Below are 22,175 nucleotides of genomic sequence, written 5' to 3'. Positions count from 1 at the left end.
AAAAAAAACATAATTGATTGCAAAAGTATTATTTATATTTTATATATATATTTTTTCATACAATTTTCTAAACCTTTTTAATTAAACCTTTTTTAAGATTTTGTTAATTGAAACAACCTCCAAAAATCTACTGATATTTATTTTCAGGTTGTCCATGAGTGTTGGGGGATTGCCTAGCATTAACCAGCATAAGACACGTATATATTAATGGAGTGTCTCATGGGGAAGAGCACACACTCATACACACTAGGGGTGTAACAGCTCAAATGACTCGCGGTTCGGTTTGTGTCGGTTTAAGGACACAGTTTCGCTTCGGTGTGTGCTATGTTCTGGGGAAAGGGACTACTGACAAATAAAAATAAGAACAAATAATCAAGCTCAAGTAACAGCACCAATAAAACAACAGAGCAAAGCAGACAATAAAATAAGATAGATACCTTTTAAGGTAGAAATGGATTAAAGTAAGCAAATAAAACTTAACATTGCATATGTACAGAATAAATAAAGATGAATCATAATTAAAGTTACAGAAGCTATTAAGTCACAAGCAGTGAGGGATTTCCATGACATTTAACAGACAGCAGAAATATGGAATGAAACACATCCAGTACACTGATACTGTACACATGTCTGTTTCGTCCGTTCACTTAAGTCATAACCTTCTATGTTTGTTAAGATACTCGACAAGAGGGGAATGTTTACGTACTTCCTGTGTGAATTTGTCCGTTTAAGTGCTCAAAGACAACTTAATATTTGCGGCGTGTCTCAGACTTTGCACTTGATTCTTCTCACAAGTGAGTTTTCTTGTGCATCATCTTGCACTTAAATCTTTTAATAGGCAAGACTTTAAATACGTGGTGTTCAGGTCTCACCTGCACTCGTCCGTTCACAACACCGGGTGATGAAAGCATAAATGACTGGTCATAGTACAGCATACGTCAATCCTATTGAATGTGTTATTTGATTTGTTGAAGGTATTAAATGTGTATCCATCGACAAACATACATTAGCTGAACTTTATCAGTCTGTGTTACGCATTATAATTTCAAACAAACTATATTATTAATGTGAGGTCAAATTTAAAATGAGCTGCCGGACAACGTGCCGAAGCGTCTGTGGAATTTTTTACCGAGAAGCGTTACATCCCTAATAAACACCCATACACACACACAGCTTATCTGATTTGGATAATAATGCATAACTCAGCTGTATGGCAGACATAGTCAGCAGGTCACAACAGCAGGTGCACTTAAGACACTGATGTAGATCACACACACACACACACACACACGTACGCAAACACACACACACACACACTCTGCAGGACGGAGAGAGAACTCCGAGTGCTTCCATTGTCTGCTGATCTGCTTAAACCCTTATCGTCAGCTCCGGTCGCTATGGTCACGTGTATCCACGGTAACAAGGTGCCAAATGCTGCAGCATTCTCCAATAACAATGCGTCCCTTTTCTCAGCCACTTTTAATTGCTTTCTCTCTTCGCGGGATCCACAAAGAGAAAGGAAGGGAGAAAAAAACCTGACTTCTCCAGGTTTTTGTTTTCTTTCCAGGAATTTCAAATTAGAGATCAGTTCACAAACTCCCACAGCCTTTTCAATAGTCTCCCTCTCTCTCTCTCTCTCTCTCTCTCTCTTCCAGGCAGCTGAGGTCTTATTTGACGGGTGGCCAGATCATTAGATTTGAGGGTTTGGTTGCAAACACATTTACACAACACAATCATCATTATCAAACCTCCCGTCCTATTACACACATACTCCAGATCTGTGATATCATTATCTAGTCAGACAGACATCTGCCCCGTCTTCTGCCGTCTCTCTCTGCATTCACACCCGTCTGCCTGCTGCGGGCCTGGAAACAGCTGACTGAAGCCTTTTCCAGCCCCCGCCGAGGAAAAATGCCTGATCCCAGACTACCTCTGGCCATTTCAGGGTGGAAAGCAGACCCTTGATTATAGTAAATCCAAGTTCAGGTGAGAGACGCTGGTCACAGGGTTACCTTCTTGATGCCAGACTTCAAGTAAGGGTTCAATGTTTTTTTCTGGTTTGTGCGCTTTGTTTGTGTGTATTCGTGGAGTGAGACGGGGAGATGATAGTCAATCTCTTCAGGATGACAAAGTTGCGTCGATGGGGCTCAGACAGGGGATCTATCTATCTGATCCAGGCTGACCGGAGACAGGAGATGGAGCGACTGTAGTGGATTCTTCACCTCTTAAAGGGACAGTGCACCCAAAAATGTCTCGGATGACAAAAAGGTGAATGAATGACTTCAAATTTTGGGATGAAATTAAACACACACATCTCCGACCTCTCACTGCTCCTGCACCTACTTGCTCTTCCACAAGAGGGCGCACACTGGAAAGCTACCTTTTCTTTTACTCACACAACATCTTTCACGTTCAAAAGATGAACTCGTTCACTCTCACCTCATTCCTCTCCATCCTATCTATTTGTTTCCTTCAACACCGTACATCCCCGACACACACACACACACACACACACAAAGATTAATGAGCACCTCCTGAGCAGCACTTACCGTAGGTTGCATAACATACTGTTGGTGAGGCATCCACGACGTACTCTGGACCTGTGGGCGGAAACCAGCATTCCTTAATTTCACTCCTCATCCCCCTCCTCACCCCCCCCCCCCGCTGCCTCGGAGCCCCGATTCCCACAGAAGAGCCGAGGCAGGAGCGAGTAATACAGTGTGATAATTACACAGGGATCGGAATTCTACAGACGGCGATATTGCCTGCTAATTACAGAGCTGCCGCAGCAATTTCATCATCTGACTTGGACCCCAAAAATCGTTCCTTTCATCTCGCCTTCATTGTAATTCTCAACAAAATGACTCTCAGTCCAACGATTATTTCATTTAGGACACAATATTCTTGTGTATTGTTTTATAAACCACAAGCGCATTTCCGGTGAATCTGAGGCTGGCCGTCACAGTTTTAACTCCAGGATTTTTTATTTTATTCAATTTTTAATCAAGCAACAATTTTTATATAATTATGCTAAAATGTGAAATTGCCACTATATTGCCATCTCTGCTTGACACATAAATTGCAGGTTACTTTACATAATTATCTTTATGTGGACATCAAATGTCGTCAAACTGTAATTCCCTGGCATTAGTTCTGGGAATCATTTGAATCGATAAATCCCGATTCTGCTTATCGATTTCGATTCTTATCAATTCCGAGTTTTGATTGCAAAGTTAAAGGAAAACATTTAGATTTCCCCCTTAGCCTGCTTATTGGCCGGTTTCAAATATATATAGATTTATATGTGACACTGGACAAGCAAACCAGTTTTTTGGGTACGAAATTAAGATTTTTATATAATCTGAAAGCAGGATAAATAAGATTTCTGTGGATGTATGAGTTGTTCGAATAGCACAATATCTGGCTGAGACACAACCATTTAAAACTCTGGATTGAGAGGGGGCGGACTGGCGGACGTATTATAAACGCAAGTTCACCCAACGCGAAGGTAACACAATGCACACGTCACATACAATAACCCCCGTCTACAGAATTGGTGAAGGGTTGATGTGGGCCGAATAATTCAGTGCTGAATTTCCTTCCCAGTCCGCCCCTGACAGTTGTATGGTGTTGTACATGTTTGCTACATCTACAGGTATGTTGTACCTGTTTGGGCACACAACTGTACCCTAGGGACCAATTATGTGCCTTTAAAGGTACAGTGACTCTACATGTTAGGGGTACAAAACATTTCACTGTACCTTTAAAGGTACACAATTGGTCCTTAGGGTACAATTATGTACTCAAAATGTACTGCATTTGATGTTTTCTAAACCTGTAGAGGTACAAAAAGGAACCCTTAAGGGTACCACCACATTGTTAAAGGTAAAATGTTGTACTTTTTGCTGACAGTATTTATAGACTCTATGAAGACCTCAAAATCTTGGTTACAAAAAAGCTATTGAATGCTTCCACTATTATTGTCTAGAAAAAAGTCTCAGTAACACTTTCCTCGAAGCATGTATGTATAATGCATTATAAAAGTAGTTTTAAAGCATTGTAATGCACCTTTTAATGCATTGTAATGTCTGATAAATAATTGTTATTACAGTTAATACATTAAAACACTTAGCAATTCATTGTTACACTACACATTTAAAATTGGTTATATTTCTTTACAACTGCATATAAAGCATTACAACACACATTATGAAGAATTATAATGCGTTTTACCCTTTAATAACTCTTTATAATGCTTCATACATACATGCTTCAAGAAAAATGTGTTAGCAAAATATTAAATGAATTTTTACTTTGAAACAGATGAAAATGTCACTTCTGTGTTGACACAGAATTGATGCGTTTCACCTTTAAGATGGTTTTGAGCTGAGATGTCTAAGAGCAAAATACAATCCCTTTTATGAAGAATTTTTTTAGACTTTCGATAGAAACTTTATATTCAATGAGTTGTAGCCGTAACTCTCATGTATTATATTTTTAACTCAAAACTTCTCATCGTGAATGTGAGGTAGAGCCGTTGCAGGTGTCGAAATTTACATTCTGCGTCCTTTTAAGTTGTTCTAGGAAGAAAAGCCTCTGGGATTTGTTCATCACTGTGATCTGCCTCAGGCGTCTCTCTCTCTCTAAACACACTAAGTCCAATAAGATGTGTAAGCACACACCTCGTCTGTCTCTCCAACTGCTAAAAGATTCATGCTCTCCATCTCACTCTTTCTCGCTTTCTTTCTCTCCTTTCCTGTCCTTTCACCAAAGAGGGGGAAGAGCTCGGCCCTCCTTCTATTCATTCCAAGTTCTAGAGGAGAAATAAAGGTAGCGCCGCATCGATTTTCTGTCGGCTTAGATACGAACCCGTTTCAGTGGCTTCGGCGCACTTTGCAATTTAAAATTAATTCGAAGGCCAGCAGGGCGCTTCACACGTGATCTCTCAAAATATGATTAAGAGATAACCTCGCCGGCGTGAGAAATTTATCATGCCAATGCTTGCCGAGAACTCAGACTTGAACTAGCGGTGCTCTGGACAGCGTGGGTGGTTTGTATATATGTTTTGTGTGCGTGTTTGCGCAAGGACGAGGTTCTCGTGAGGACGGGCGGTACAGGATCTAAATGGCTTTGCTATTCTCTAAGCTCAGCAATGTTTTGTTTAGTTAAGCTTAAGCCAAATCAATTAAGGATGCTCATAGTCACTGTTTGCTCAATTTGTCTGACTGCAGGGTGAAATAACAGAGTTAATAGGGTCTCCTAACACATTGATGGATATGGAAAAATATGCTATAACGCCATGTGTTGTCGGAGGTCATTTTTTTAATTTGTCGTATATACGTAATAGTCACTATTAGTTGGGTCTCTGGTGTTGTGTCCATGCACGCGTGTGTGTGTATAAATTTGTCTATATTTGAGATTTTTTTCCACAAAATCTTAAAAAAAAGTTCCTTTGGGAAAACAAAAATAAAAAGTGTTGAGATAATAAAAATAAATAAATAATAGCAATTAATTGCATCAAGAAATAAATGTTTGTGTTAATAATATGTGGCGTGTATTGTGCATATTAATCTTGTATACAAATAAAATAATATAAAGATTAATACATTTAAATGATTGGTAAATAGAAATAAATACATACATATGATGTAAACACAAACCTTAATCCTGGTTGTGACAGCCTCACATTTAATTTGCGATCCTGGATCAAAAATCCAGTCTTAAGCAGCACAGGAACATTTTTTGTAAAATACTCATATATTGTATGGGTCAAAATTATTTTTTCTTCTATGCCAAAAATCATTAGGATATTAAATAAAGATCATATTACATGAAGATATTTTGTGAATTTCCTACCTTAAATATATAAACACTGTCTTTTTGCGAGTGGATGGCCTGTCACAGTGCCTCTGATTAACTCATACATCAATAGAAATGTTATTTATTCAGATTATTAAAAAATCTCAATTTCGAAAAAATGACCCATAAGCCTGGTTTTGTTGTCCAGGGTCACATATACAGTATTATATTCTTTAATATAGAATATATAATTAAAATCTGACTCTGTGATATATTCATAACAATGCCCACAATGGGTCCACAATATGTCCCTAAAGTATATTGTACATATAAAGTCGACCATCTCACGACATTCTAAATGAATGCAGGTTCATCTATTCAAATTCTCTACCATGACAGGAAAACAAATGTGTGGATGTGTTTATTCTTTCTAAATGGAGTGTACATGCCGTGATCTTACCTGATATGTGGAGACCGGAGAGGCTGTTATGTATGGAGTGATTGACGTCTGGGCGATCATGCGGTTTGTGGAGATGCTGTATGGCGAGGAGTAGAATCTGCGAGATACACAAACACACACACACACTATCAGTGGGTCCGTTCAAAGGCGTTTCATTACTTAAAGAATGACGATGGAGTCTCTCAAGATGCGGTATTCATCTGTTTTCATATTGGCTAAAATGAATAACATTCACTTCCCTTGGATGCTGAACCTACCATGGGACAAATATCAAGCAGAACTAACTGCATTTGTGCATCTAATATAACATTCTGTTTATGTGTGTATTGAAGTTTGTTTATCTGCATAGGCTTATGTCACATTCTATTTAAGGATGCTTAAACTCCCCGTTTTTTCCAATAGCTACACTTCTAAGGCAGGGCTTTATTTATCATTGTGTACCTAGGACGGACATATTTCATCTGCAAGCGCCGTTGCTAGGTTGTATCGATTGGCTTGTCTGGAAGCTGAGAAATGGAGCGTGGGGAAAGAAACGCTGTCTGCCCCCAGAGAGCTAACACTCCCCGAGAGCTGTCAGAGTCATGCAAGACAACCTGAGTGAGAGCAGAACGTCACATGTCCGGAAAGGAGGTAACACAATCTTGGAAGAGGGGTTAAAACGTGGAATGCAGTCGAAGTTTGTATTACAATCTGACATTGAGATGGCACAGACAGAGGTTAAACCATTAGGACTGAATTATAAACTCGAAAGGAAATGTATGTTTAATAATGTACTGCATTAGCTGATATTGTCAAGTATTTGTATGTATCTGTTGTTATTTATTTCTAACTATTCTCTCATTTCGTTTTAGTGGCTGACACACTCAAGTCATTTAGAAAAATATACCTTTGTTTTATTATAGTAAAAGTATGCTAAACTCAGTGTTTTTTTGCAGATTTACTATTATTTTTAATCATATTTTACTTCAAATCTCATGATTACTGTCGAAAAACCATGATTAATTTTTGCAAGAGATAACAATTCCAAATTGGTGTCGTATACTTTACTTATGGCATAGTAGTATAAATACAGAATACAATTTATATTAGTGTTGCACCGATGTATCGTCCAATAATCGGTATCGATAAAAGCAATTTTGTTAGCCCTGTATATAGACAATGTCAAGAAACATCCTCAGTATGATGTTCAATATTAATAGTCGTTATGTGAATTAAATCAATAATATCTAAATATCAATTTAATCTTCAGAATCTGTATCGGCAGATATCACTCTGAATAATTAGCTATCGGCATTGCGGGAGATATTTACTATTACTGCATCTCTAATTGCTAAATTAGGGATGCACCAATACTGTTTTTTAAAGACCGAGTACGAGTAATGATATTTTTTTTCTGGTGCTCGTCTATACCGATACCTATAACCGATACCTGTATAATGTGAAATTATTTTAATAAACCAGCATCTTACTGGTACAATTTCTTTTTTTGATTTGTTTTATGTCTACTTAAATTTAAGTTCTATTTTTTATGAGAAGTAGCACAATTTTACTAGCAAATTTACTGTGGTCGAACAATAAAAAATTCAAAGGGGGTGGTGTGGTAAAATGTGAGTGTATTATAACTTGTTCAAGTCGACTGGACTTTTATTTTGATAGGACGCCGCAAAGAGCGTTTGTTTAATTAACCAGACTTTTATTTTGACAGATTGCTGCAAAATGTGTTTGTTTATGTGTTTGTGTCCTCGTGCGGTGAATCGCTGAAAGCTCCAAAAGCACAATGTGTTCAGTACATGCAACCACACCACTCTTTACACATTCACACAAAACAAGCAGAATACATATTTAAACAGTATCTGAATATTTCGGGTTAGCTGTTCAGCGCTAATTTCTTGTTAGGCAAAATGTTTTAATGCCTGGATTCCGTCCTGGTTTTCCTCATTGCGGAAACCATAGGGCTCTACGTATGTCACGTGAGGTATCGGTAGTTGGTATCGATGTGTGTCATTATGAGGACGAGTACATGAGTTTGGTGTTGGGCCGCATATCCCTAAATATAATTGTGAAAACTAGACAAACAGCACCAAGTTTCTAAAACTAAAATCTATTTGTTTTAAATACTCGTGCATGTAACATCTGTTTAAACAAGTCTGCAGGTGCTTGCTAAATAAGTTCTTGCGCTAAAATACCACCCACAAACACGACACAACCGTGCAAAGTAAATTTCCCCACAATATATTCTCTAATATGGTGATGAAAATGAGACCAGAAACAAATAAAGCATTTCCCCTCCTCAGCACATTCTAGTCAGCTCTGTTATTTAACATTCACAACCTGCTTTCTATTCCCCGTTGCATTATTTTGTCTGTCTTTATTTCGCTGGCTTTCTAAAAGACAGGAAGTGCTGAGTCAGGAGTGCAGAGGGAGTTAAAGTGTGCGGCAGAGGTGGCCACTCTGACTCTTTCCCAGAGGGCCGGATCACAGAAGAACAGACTGACAGCGAGGGTTTTATTTCCCCGAGCCCAGCACCCAACACCTGACGAAACACTTACACCCTACAGTGCAACAATAGCACAAAAAATGGGACATGACAGCATCTGTGTGTGTCATCTCGGACTTTGCACAGATTCGCTGCTGAGGGTTTATCCAAGTTCCCTACTTCACTTTAACCTTAAAGGATAGTTCACCCAAAGGCGATAATTCTGTCATCATTTACTCACCACATCATTTTAAACCTGCATGACTTTCTTTCTTCCGCAGAACACAGAAGCACAGAATGTTGGTAACTGAACGACGGCGGAACCCATACATTTTTTTTAGACGGACGCAAAAGCAATGCAAGTCAATGGGTTCTGCAATTGTTGGGGTACCACATTCTTCAAAATATCTTCTTTTAGATATGCAGAATAAATAGTCGTATTCGGGTATTGAAGTAAAGGAGTAGTTCCCTTCATTGAATATCCAAATTCTGAAGTGTACTACTTCTTTAAAACCAGTTTGGACCGGCTGGGAAATCGCACGGGTACAAACTGGCCTTTCCATCAATGGTGACGATGACACAAACCAGCAATTGACTCTTACCCATTTTGCATCGCAGAGGGGTCGTAGGTCAGCGTCATGCCACTCTGAAACACAAGAAGGACAGAACAAAGAGTGAAAGATCGGTCTGGTGAAGCAAGCGTCCTATAAAATCTATTGAGTAATGCCGGCAATAGAACAGGGTCATCTAATAGGGGCCAGCCAGCGGCTCTTTATATCTTTAAAAGCACATAGCCGAGACTCGTAGCTGTGGATCTATTACCTCTGAGCGCTGGGCTGTAATACCAGACGGGCTCGGGTTCGATACAGCATAAAGTTATTTGGTATTTACAAGGGAGCAGAAAGCATAGCTCATGTTGACAGAGCCACGCCAGCTAAGTGAATAAGGGGGGAAAGCTGGCCGCTTAGACCTGTATTGGGCTGGAGCAGATAAACAACACTCATATACCGCAGCTCCACGCATGCCAAGTTCTCCTCGGCAGGAGAGGAGACCTGGAGACTGGTGGGAAAAGCATCAACCTCACCCGCGTTCGACTAGACTCTGTCTTGGGTTAATGTAGACCCCTGGGCCTGCGTATTGAAATCCATCGCAAAAAAATAGACGCCTTCATGAGAGAGTGCAGCCAAAGGCACGGCGGCTGCCAGCTACTCATAATGGGCGTTCACGGTCTGGTCGGTATCTGGGCAAGCTTCCCCGAACCGCTGCGTCATGCCAGCAGCTGGGGCTGCCCAGAAAACGCCAGTTGTTCACCTTGCCGCCATTTTCACATCAGCCAACGGGACTCACTTTTCGGGAGTAAAAACAAGAGAGAGGAGATTAAAGGACTTGGGGGATAGACCGGGCCAGATGTCTCTGTCAGTCAAAGACTTTCTCACGCCTCCGTTCGGATTTATATCTAATACAAATATTGTCCTATAGAAAGATATTTGTCTTGTTTTTCAGAACAAATATAAAACAATTCTTGAAGCATGATACATTTACTTGAGACGAAATAAAGTCTCCTAAAATAAATAAGAACGTTTATGGTAAAAGAAGCAAAAATATATGGGGTTGGAAAATTAAACAAGAAATAAAAAAATACTTTTTCTTATTCAATTGTCAGATATTTTTGCTTGAACTCTTTCGAAAATTTGACGAAAACAATGAAAATCATTTTGCTTCTCAGGTATTTTGATTTAAAGTTTTTGAGCCTTAAATCTTGTATACACATTGCATTAATCTAAAAATAAACAATAATATTCGTTTTAGTCGTGACATATGACCCCTTTAAGAATTCTTTAAGTATATATTTGTATTGCGAAAGACAAAATACTAAGAAATACATTTTTGGTAGCGTAGTCAACTCAATTTATCAATCTTTGGTTGTAATTTTTATGTTTTATATATTATTTTTATGCTTTACATTTTCTCCGTAGACCGTTTCAGCAGTAACAACACAAACAGACGTTTTTAAAACCATCTTTATAGTATCTGTACACGTTCTCTTTATATTCCCTGAACAAACAGAAATTGGTCCGTAATATTAAGGACATCTTTAAAACGCTGACATCCCTCATTCTCTTCTTTAAGGCTTACAACAGTCACCCTGCTACCCAGGGAAAGACTAAGAAAATGTGAGGGAGGATATGCTGTAACGATCTTTGAGGTCCCCGACACTCACCTCTCCTTCCCTGTGCCACGGTCGGCCATTTTGAGGATACTTGCTCTGGCTCTGCCTCTTCTTCTGTCCCCCGTCTGCAAACTTACACAGCAACGGCTCTGTCGGCGCTGCGGAAGAGAGGGACAAAACAAAGATCAGTCAGCCAGCAGGGTATGAGAAGCAGGAGTGAAAGAGTCCCCCGTAGGTCAACCGCAGTGCGATTGATGGAAAGGTCACGACCTCAGCAAAGAAAGTTGAGTGTGTTTGGAACAGAGAGGGAAATGTTACACCGCAGGTATCACACCCACACCAGGCCCACAGGGCAGCAGAGGAATATCCAATGACCTTTTGAAGTTCACCTCCCCTCGACCATCCTTTTTTCTCCATTTCCTGCACGCATCCCGTCGTCGCCGCCCGCCCCCTTCCATTATGTTTGAGAAGCTCAGACCATTGGCTCGGCTTTTGGCACGGTTTTCCTTTCAAATCCCCACCATCACAACAACTTCCCTGGCAGGCCTTCAAAGCAGCTTGTTTAACGCCGGTGAAATAACGAACGATCTGATTGCGACAGTAAATAACCTCAAACAACATCATAACCATCTAAACTCAGCGGAAACTTGAAAGTGTCGAAACATTATTTGTTTTGTGCGCTCACTGGAATGTGAATGCAGCTTACTATCTCATTACACGAAACAGAACAAGGAAAGCAGAACTTCACCACAACCCGGAGGGGCCAATTCGTGCAGGAGAATTCTGGTCCAAAAGCGCGAAGCGGGATGACAGGCGCTGCTCAATGTTTTCGTTCAATCATGACGGCAATATGAGTCGCGGGGCGTAAAAGGCCTCTCTGAGGCTTTCCAACGCACTCGAAGGGCAGGAAAACATTCTCGAAACGAATTCCTGTACGCCACAGCTAAGTTCAACTTGATTTGGTTACCCTGGCAACCGCAAAAACTCATTTACAGCGAGCGAAAACTTCTTGGATGATGTGATCTGGCAGAAAGCAGGGATAGATGCAGGAGGAGGGGTTTTTCTTTGTACCGTCCATACGCTCCGAGTACTTTTGCCCTCCGGTGATATGACTCTACAGTCACCTCTGAAAGTATGTTAGTTTGGCAGAGAAAAATGAACGCTTTCTCTTACATTTTTACCTGCGTTGCTGTTCTTCTGACAGTATGTGAATCAATAGAAACATTGTATTACAGAGCTTTACTTATGTATCGCAAGATAAGGCGCATTTGTAAATAAGCAAATATTGCACGCTAGCAGATGAAACAAGTTGCAGCTCCACTAAATATTTAGTATTCTGCAGCAGATAGAATATTAAACGGCTGTTGTTTTGAATGCAACATGAAACAAAGACCAAAACAGACTTCGCTATAAATTTGAGAAAACGGTCATTTGAAGTGATTTCACACAAGATGAACTAGATAAAGCATAGCACTTTATTTAGGGAAGTTTTAGCTTGAGAAGAGAAAAGAAGCAAGTCTAGACAGAATGAGGAGGGAGGTAAATTAAGTTAAGACAATAAAAGATAGAAAATGACATGATACAAGATGAGAAAACAAGGAGAGGAGAGAAAAAAATGACGCAGAACAAGAGACAAGATGAGATGAGATGAGAATACAAAAAGGGAGTTCAATATGAAAGAGAAAGTAGAGACAAGGTGAGACAAAATGTCATCAGATGGAAAGTAGGGGAAAATGAGGCAAGACAAGAACAGAGAGAAGATAAAATGAGGAAAGGAGATGAGAAGAAAAAAGACCAAAGAAAAGAGATTGTAAGACACAAGGAGATCAAAAGAGAAGAAGAGAGAAAAGTGAAGAAATGTGAGGGAAGAGAAGAGACAGAAGTCATTGAGATGACAGAAGAGATCAAAAGAAAAAAACAAAATAGAATAAATATTCAAGGTAAGACAGACTTAGATCAGAAGAGATAAGAAAAGGAATGGGACAAAACAAGATGAGATGACACATGGCAATGTGATGAGAGAAAGTGAGAATCAATGAATAGAATGATAGAAAAAGAATTCCAATATATACATTTATAAATATAAACATTAGAGAGGCAACTTGAGAAAGAAGGAGACTAGAAGAGATAAGAAGAGTGAAGGAATGGGACGAGACAAGATGAGATGAAACAAGGCAATGAGATGAGAGAAAAGGAGATCCAAAGACAGGATGGAAAAAATAGTAAAAGAAAATCAAAGAATATAAAATAAAAAAACAGAGACGAGGTGAGACTGAATGAGATCAGAAGAGATAAGAAAAGTAAAGGAATGGAAAGGATGAGACAACATGAGATGACACAAGACGAGATGAGTAGATCAAAAGAACAGAAAAAGAAAAAAATACAGAATCAAGGTGAGACTGAAGCAGATGAGAAGAGATAAGAAGATAAGAGTGAAGAAATGGGGCACAACAAGATAAGATGACAAAGGTCATTGAAAAAAAAGAACAGAACAGAAAAGAATGAGAGAAAAAGGACATCAAAATTGCAGAGACGAGACTGAAGGGGGTTAGAAGAGATAAAAAGATAAGAGTGAAGAAATGGGGCAAAACAAGATGACAAATGTCAATAAAAATAAATAAATAAAAAAAGAACACATCAGAATGAGAGAAAAAGAAAAAATGACAAAGACAAGTTGAGACTGAATGAGATGAGTGGAGAAGGAACATCTGCAGCAGGGAGATGTGACTGTGCTTTGAGTTGATGTAAGCTAGGGGAAAAGTGTCTCCTCCACCTGCGCAGAAGTCATAAGTCTACACCTGCAGCCTTGTCATCACCCTCCTATTATCCACACAAACACGCACGCTGGCCCGCGCTGATAACAGCTACACAACACAAGCGGCTCCATTGTGAAGGACAGAAAGAAAAGCAGGCAACAGGAAAGATCACAGCTTTTGCGGCGGGCTCAAAATGTTAGTGCAAGCAGCTCTCCTCCTGCTCTGTCTCCCAAACAATGAGGCAGTGTGCGTCTGTGTGTGTGTGTGTGTGTGAGACAGTGAGAAACACCCTATATTAAACTCCCTCGCAGCTTAGGTCCAACTCTAAAATAACAAGCAGCGCCATCATAAAACAGAGAAGCCAAATAACTTGGGAGTTTTTCTGCTGCTTTTGGAGCGTGCTGGAATATCCATGCTGATTTTATGAGAAGGCTGTGCTGTGTTTATTTAGTTGCTCAGGTTGCTCTTATCTCAAAGCGTTGATCCCCTCTCGAGCAGGAACGCTTTTGGAGCTCTTAGAAATGACTGATGTCTGATTTGTTAACAGATATCAGATCTGGACGTCATCCAAGGAAATCATGCTACATTCCGCACATCGCTTTCACACACATTCTGTAGGAACAGAGATAACCGTACAGTCCAGGCATTTACATTATGTGAACATTTCTCATCTGTACGGTTTGTACAAGGTCGAGTGTATGAAATTTAACAGCAAAAAAAGGGGAGTGTTCCTTTAAGACATCAAACTGTTCATTGCTAATAGGATGCGCTTTTAATGAGTTCTCAGTATTGTCTCATTTAAAGGGACAGTTCAACCAGGTCATCATTTACTCACCCTCATGTTATTTCAAACCTGTATGACTGTCTCGTATGCAACACACAAGAAGATATTTTGAAGAACGTTGGTAACCAAACATTTCTTAAAATATCTTCTTTTTCGTTCCACAAAAGAGAGAGTCATATACAGGTTTTGAATGACATGAGGTGAACAAACGATGACTCCATTTTTTATGGGTAAATTATCCCTTTAAGTGTGGACCAAATTTTTTAATTTTAATGAGTCCAGTCGCGTCCGGTTAAGACTCTGTGTAAGACTACAGAACTATAAAATTAGAATATTTCATCAACAATATTCAATAACACTGAAGATATTATAAAAGAGTCTGAGATCAAAAATCTAAATGATTTAAGTTATTGAATGACTAAATCGGAGTCATGAAAAAGTAATTTCTGAATTAAAAAAATCCTCGGCAGGTTTCAGTGCTATTATGGTTACTCTGGTAGGCTTAGTATTTGTAAAAGACTAGCAGGCCATCTTTAAACTTGCTATCAATACAAACAGAAACGTATCTACAAGTACCGTATCACACACTTAAACACACAATGGCAGGTAGGGGGTGACCGAAGTACACAATGTGTTGAGACGGTTCACACTTGTAACACTGTATCTCTATCTCAGGTGTATTCCTAGTATGGCACTCCATCACATTTAATGAGCACAAACATGACACTATTCTTTAAACCACACACAGGACACTACATCTACAACAACAGCCAAATCAAAACACACTTCAAAGACACTCAATCATCTATCTCAGAAAGTACCCAACATCTTCGTACACTGCCCATTGCATGCCATGTAATATTCTCGGTTTACTCTATTAATTCACGTAGCCAATATTGACTTCATATTCATTCTGGATAACCAGAAGAGAACTGCCTTCCCTGTTGAGCCTGGTTTCTCCCATTTTCTTTCAGTATTGCTATGGTCAAATTATATGGAGTTTTTCGATTCTCGACACACTCGCTATTGGCTTGCTTAAGAGAAAAACATAAAATAATAGAATCCAAAGAGACACCAAGACAGTTAAAGGTGCAATTTGTAACAATTTTGCAGTAAAATATCCAAAACCCCCTGGCTAGTGTTATAAGTTTTGTTCAGCTTAGTACTTACAATATCACAAATGTTTCCAACTACTTGTAAATCGTGGAAAATCGTCATATCCACGTTACCCTTTGTTGCCGCCTTTACTGACGTAGAAACTGCGTAAAATGCGGAAGTGGTGTCTAGCGTCTAGCAATCCACTAGCTTGTTTCGAGCAGTCACTTATTTATGGACCACAATATTCGCAACCTTTATAAAACTTTACATCATCCGCTAACATGATTTCTCGTTCGCGTCTGATTGATGGTCAAAAACAGTAAAGACAACAGATCCCATCATTCCACGATCCTTCACAGCCTCATCAAGCTACGACATTGTTATTATTTTGATCGTGCGCCCTCTAGAGGCGGTTTAACAAACTAGCTTTAAGAGTAAGGATGTTACGATTCACCTTGAGTCTGTTGAAAATCGATATAAACATGTGACGATTCAATGCGGTTGAAATGTTAAACCAATCGTGATACATGTTCTGAACAGCAGGGGTCGCTGTTTTTACTGCAAACTTGCTTTACAGAGATCACATTTAATGCCAGCGAATGTGGATATGCTGATAAAAACGTAAAAAATACAACAAATAAAAGTCGTCTCTTTAATATAAACACAGTCTTTGTTAATATTAAAGAGAATAGGCTTCTTTTAATTTGTAACGCATTATTCATTTTTATTTAATTTTGGAATTTAGCATTTTTGGATCTTATTTTATTGTTTGACACAAACAACATTTTTAATTTACAAAGAAATGTGCAGGATTCTTTTAGAGAAATAATAAAAGGGTACTGGGCACTGGGTTCATTTCTAATTTGTCAACTCATTTTTGGTAAAAAAGGAATCAAATGGTATCGTGAGATAAGTATCGTGAATCACATGGCATCGTGAGTTGAGTGAATCGTTACATCCCTAAGAGGCTACGATATAATTCCCTGTAAAGCTTTGCATTGTTAAATACGCTGTACAACAAAAGGTCTCGACTGAGACAAACCCACCGACATCTGCAATGTTCACTTCAATATGCCAATATTTTAATCAAGAGCCTCCCTGCACCCGCACGCATCATTACACGAAGTGTCACAACACAATGACATGTGTTTACAATATCATATGAAGTATTGAATGCAAAGTTTGGATTTCATTGACTCTCACAGGGTTTGTATTGAGCATTGCCACTTTTCATTGCTTCCTTACTTGCAACGCCCTTCAACGACACACAAACACTTGCACGGTTTAGACAACCGTGGAGGAAAAAGTGGAATGTAATGAAACACAATATGGCCGTGGAGCTTGTTTTGTATTGTAGAGTAATGTTTGTGTGTGTGTCCATAAGTGTTTCCATAACATTTACCCAAGCAGACAGCTCTAACCACACGCATTTCCAAGCTGTTTATTAACTTTGGGTCACAGCGCTGCAGAGATTCTGTCGGGGTGGGCGACGGGGAGAGCATGAGGGGGGTCCGTCAATGAGATAGACATGTGTTTCTAATCCAGCGCCCGGCCTGCCAACTCCTGCTGGGCTCCCACAGACCTCCAGTTCTCTCCATGGGCGGCAGGCATTCCTGCAGCCACGCCCGAGTTTCCCACCCTCATCCCTACATCGGCCGCCGCGTTCCCAGACCTCTCCATTCCCATCATTCCTCTTCTCTTTTCCTTGCTTTTCTTGACTACCTCGAGCAATAAACAGAGCTGGAAAATCTGGTTTAAGCCGGTATCTGTGTTTCATAACCTGGTAGATGGTTTCAAGCTTAGAACCAGCTCAAACTGGGTTTTCCAAACAACTCAAGGATGTCGATGTTCTCATTACAGCGTTCATGATGTTTGGATTGCTTGTTCCGGAAACAGGCTTGGACCGGTGCCGAGCGGCCTTGAAAACACCATTTGTGCATGTGCTACACATAAAAGGGGCTTTGCTAGAACACGTCGAGAGGAAATAAAGGATTGTGTTTACCAACAGGAAGAGCACTGTTTGCCCTGGAACGGTGTGCACTGAGTGGGCAGGAGGGGCGTGTGACCCTGACAAAGCTGGTGTCTACACATCGCCCACGCTCGAACGGCAACCTGCCGCACAGATCCGCGAGGACCCGAGAACGACGTCGCGGTTTTAAATTCAGCCGACGCTGTATGATGCACGTAGAGAGAAAACATACAAAGCACAAGCTGCAGCTGAGAAGCGCTGTGAGGTAAACCCACACATGAACGCAGATGTGGTGTTATACGTGTGTGGCGTTTGTTTGCGAGATGGAAACCCCGTATTTTCACAAAGCCGAGGGCGCTGAGCTTTATCCTGGAGTTTGACTCGCTGTAAATCTTTCAGATTCGCCGCTCCTACATTAAGAAACCTTTCAAAATGCAATTTTTATTCCCCACAGAAAACTTTGGGTAGCATAGACGCGCACACATTTCAGGTTCAAGCATGTGTCAAGCCTCTCTGGTCCCACCTCAAAACAATGCTGATACTATAAGAATCCTTTTAAAGCGATAGTTCACCCTAGAATTCAAATTTGTTGTTTATTTACTCCGAGATGTAGGTGATATTGTTTCTTGAGTCACGCTTGTGTTGGATACATTTGCTTTAAGAGCTTTTGACCTTGTGGCGTGAACCCCATTTACATCCATTATATGAAGCACAGAGGGCTTAAGATTAACCTAAAAATCTTTATGATCATTTATCGGCCGAAACGATAACATTTAAAAGACTAATTGTTCTTTTATGCCAAAAATCATTAGGATATTAAGTAAAGATCAGTTTCTATGAAGATATTTGATAAATTTCCTACCGTAAATTTATAAAAACTTTATTTTTGTGAGTGGATGGTCTGCTACAGTGCCTCTGATTAACAACTTCAAAGACGATTTTCTCAATATTTTGCTTTTTTTGCACCCTCAGATTCCAGCTTTGTAAACAGTTGTTGTTCCGTTCATCTTAGATTTCAGATAATGTAAAAATCTCAATATGGAAAAATTGTACATCCACATATATTATGGCTTTATATTAAAATATATGATGACATATTATACATACAGTCATTTATATATTCATATAAATAATTGATAGTTTGATTTTGGCACATGCTTTAATTCAAAGAGACATATAGTACTAGTTCAAGCTACACATTTTTCTGGTATGTGTACCAATAATAAAAGAAAAATCACCAATGCCATCTCTTCATTATTTCTCACAGAAATCAATGAGACTAAACAGAGAGCAAAATGAAGAAGTGATAGTTCACCCAATAATGAAAATTCTGTCATCATTTACTCACGCTCTCGTCATTTCAAACTTGTGGGACTTTTTTCTTTTGCAGAACAACAGGGGAACACATTCATACAAGTGAATAGATACTGTCGTTGTTCGTTTTCCAACATTCTTCAAAATATCTTCTTTTGTGTTCTGCACAACAAAATGACACATGCTTGAAATGACACGAGGATGATCAAACGTCATTTTCATGTCTACAGCCCCTATGATATTTTTGAGATAAAGACCCAGAAACTCACAAATGTCAACATTAGAGTTTTAGAAGAGATCTTCACAATGTTACAAACTGAGCTCAGATCTGCCGAATTTGCAATCGAAAGTCAGTATTATTGAAGATTTCAACATGAATTCAAACATTTCTCCTCAAATTTACAAATCCACACTCTACAATAATTGTACAGCTCCACGCTCGTGTATTTTAACAATCTGTTTCTGTTTTTATTCCTCGCACACAATTTGGGTAGAAACATCGGAGAATCTGACACATGATATTAACATTTATTAAAATATGATCAACATCAAACATGTGCGTTCTTCACAGGCCCAATGATAAAGGCCAAAAAAGTGACTAACGAAAGAAACACATTGAAGTGAAACAGCCTGTTCCCGCTGCGATGCCCTGATCTTGGATCAGTGCTGGTAGAGCAGTTTACTCAGAGCACTGGTTTGTTTGTTTGGGCTAAAGCGGGTAAATATCACTGGCCAGTTTGACATCTCATCTCCATGGAGAGGGAGCGAGACGATGCAGAGAGAGAGAGAGAGAGAGAGAGAGAGAGAGGAGGAAGAGACAGCTCGAGAGAGAAACGCATGCTGAGTAGAATACAAACGTTGCATAATCAGCTTAGCCTCCCCACTTCCTGTTTTTTAATGGGTCTGTCTGACTTTGGTTTGGTGAATGCTGCTTTGCACAGCACGTCCTGAGAACAGGTCAGCGGGGAGAGAGAGAGAGAAAGAGAAAGAGAGTGAGAAAGAGACAGAGAATTGTCTCAATCCTCTAATAAAACATTGGCGAATGCAAGGTCGGGAGCCAGTTGTCTGCATACTCGTTTAAGGTTGAAGTTCACGTTTCATTTAGAGAAAAGTACTCGCTGCAAAAAAAAGATAAAGATAAGGTCTCAGATTGAGAAGTTAAATCACAAGCGGTGGCACAAAAACCTGCATCAGCCATGCAGTTTATGCAGATGTTATCTGAGATGACACAGTGCTGTAGAAAGTCTCTGTTCTTTATGAATCAGGTTTGGTGTGGGCCATTTATGAACGCTCCTGTTTTTCGGCTGATACTATAAAGGCTGAGCTGTGGTACACTATATTACAAATATACAATGACCAAAAAGGAAAAATGAAAACAATGCATGGTTTGAAATTAACTGCACGCTTTCTTAACAGTTTTCTAAGCTTCCTTATTGCACATCATGATTTATGAAATCAAGTTTTTGTTTACTTTCCAAAAGTTTGCGTTCGCCTTTCTGGCACAAACAGATACGATTGTTAAGTGAACACAAAAACGAAAAGGATTCATAGTAACTTTTATTCTAAAACCATGTTACATTTTGTTCAGTTTGCTTTCTCACGGATTGTATTTGTTTGTTTCTTGAAAGTTGTAAACAAGAGTTATCTTTTGGAGACGTTTGTGTACACTTTCATTCATGGAAGCAGTGATTCATGTAATGATAATCAAATGTGAGCCTGGATCACAAAACCAGTCTTAAGTAGCATGGGAACATTTTTAATAAAAGACAAAAATACATTGTATTGGTCATTAAGTAAAGGATATTAAGTAAAGATCGTGTTCCTTGAAGACATTTTGTAAGTTTCCTGCCTTAAATATATCAAAACTTTATTGTCACAGTGACCCTGATAAACAACTTCAGAGGAAATTTTCTCAATATTTAGATTTTTTTTCACTCTCAGATTCTTGAGTGTTAAACGGTTGTATCTCAGTCAGATATTGTCCTATTCGTACAACTCATACATCAATAGAAAGTCATATTTATTTAGCTTGTCACAAATGATGGAGATGAGCATTATAACTGGGCATAAATCTAATAGCTCAACCAGTCAAGCACACGATCCACAATCATGTGCTCGAATCACAATGATGGCGCAGTGCTGTACAGATATAGTAAACTATCTCAAAGTGTGTCTTTTGTGCGTCTATTAACCTGGATTGGGGATTTGTGGGGTGCAAATTGCAATTGGCGGAATTTTTTAGTTACCCGATTTGCATAAATCCCTAAGTAACGCTAAATCAATGCCATCGGTGGGCGCAATTCATTTTTACAGAACGCCCACCTGCGTTTTCCGACTGTTGGTTAAAAATGCTGGAAAATGTTAATTGAGAAGCATTTGCTTGCGTTTCGGCGTGTGTGCACGAAATCAAATCTGTCTAATTTGGATATGCATGACTCATGCGGTGGCCCTAATGAACGCTTGATAGAAAAGACAAAAGATACGATACGTGCAATATTCCTTCTTAATAGGCTCTCCACTGAAATCAGTCGCCCAGCGTGGGGCTGACTGCCGTCCTCTCTTGGGTCAGATACGGACGGGGCTATTAGAGGATGCTCCAGATCAGATACTTTTCACTGAAACATCATTTCTCTCCCTCATTACAATTATATCTTGTAGAAATGTGATTATCTGTGCCCGGCTTTGTTTGTGTCAGAACGGCGCTAAATCAATCAAGGCGTCGTCGAGGACGAACAAAGAGTGAATAAATCAAAATATAATGCGGTTTAGAAGATTTGGTTTGGTGAATTCTCAAGATAGCGCTGGTGTGAAAATGACAAAGCGTGGTGTCCTGTTTTACCCAGTTGCTGCACTCTAAAAACCCAACGGGCTCCTCACTTTATTTCCCTGCTGACATGAACTTTAGATTTATGATTTGTTAACAACTAATCGTCCGATTTGATGATCACATTGGCTTCTTTGATCTACTGATCAAAATGTTTTATTAATGTTGCTCATTTATTAATGTTGCACACATCATTTTAATCAGGAAAGTAACAATTTATAATAAGACTGTATCTGTTAACATTAGTTAATGAATTATGTTGCTACAGTTACATGACCAATGACCAATTTCATTTTTGGCATTTACTAATCATTTACTAATGTTACCGGTACAACTGTTGGATAGTTCAGTGTATATTGACTAATGTGAACACGATTTGGGATTTATAATGTAAACGTATTATTCATTGTCAGTTCATATGTTAGCTAATGCATTAACAAAGACAACCTGAAGTGTTGTAATGTAATGAAGTAAAAATTCTTAATTACAGTTCTTACATATTGTTGGGGAGTATCTGAACTTTTC

At 39.2% G+C, this 22,175-nt stretch overlaps 1 protein-coding gene across 4 annotated transcripts in view; it reads right to left on the bottom strand.

Moving 5' to 3' along the window:
• rbms3 (RNA binding motif, single stranded interacting protein) overlaps nt 1–22,175 on the bottom strand; it is a 182,846-nt gene that overhangs the window by 9,849 nt on the left and 150,822 nt on the right. For all 4 annotated transcript variants that reach the window (XM_056761605.1, XM_056761606.1, XM_056761603.1 and 1 more), the window contains 4 exons: nt 10,957–11,063; nt 9,338–9,381; nt 6,260–6,356; nt 2,550–2,600 (listed from right to left, as the gene is read on the bottom strand). In XM_056761605.1, coding sequence (XP_056617583.1) covers nt 2,550–2,600; nt 6,260–6,356; nt 9,338–9,381; nt 10,957–11,063 — 299 coding nt within the window. The remainder of the gene's footprint in view (nt 1–2,549; nt 2,601–6,259; nt 6,357–9,337; nt 9,382–10,956; nt 11,064–22,175) is intronic.

Source organism: Triplophysa dalaica, chromosome 12, assembly GCF_015846415.1.
Source record: "Triplophysa dalaica isolate WHDGS20190420 chromosome 12, ASM1584641v1, whole genome shotgun sequence".
In the NCBI taxonomy this organism is placed as follows: Eukaryota; Metazoa; Chordata; class Actinopteri; order Cypriniformes; family Nemacheilidae; genus Triplophysa; species Triplophysa dalaica.
This window is presented reverse-complemented; position numbering and strand designations above follow the sequence as displayed.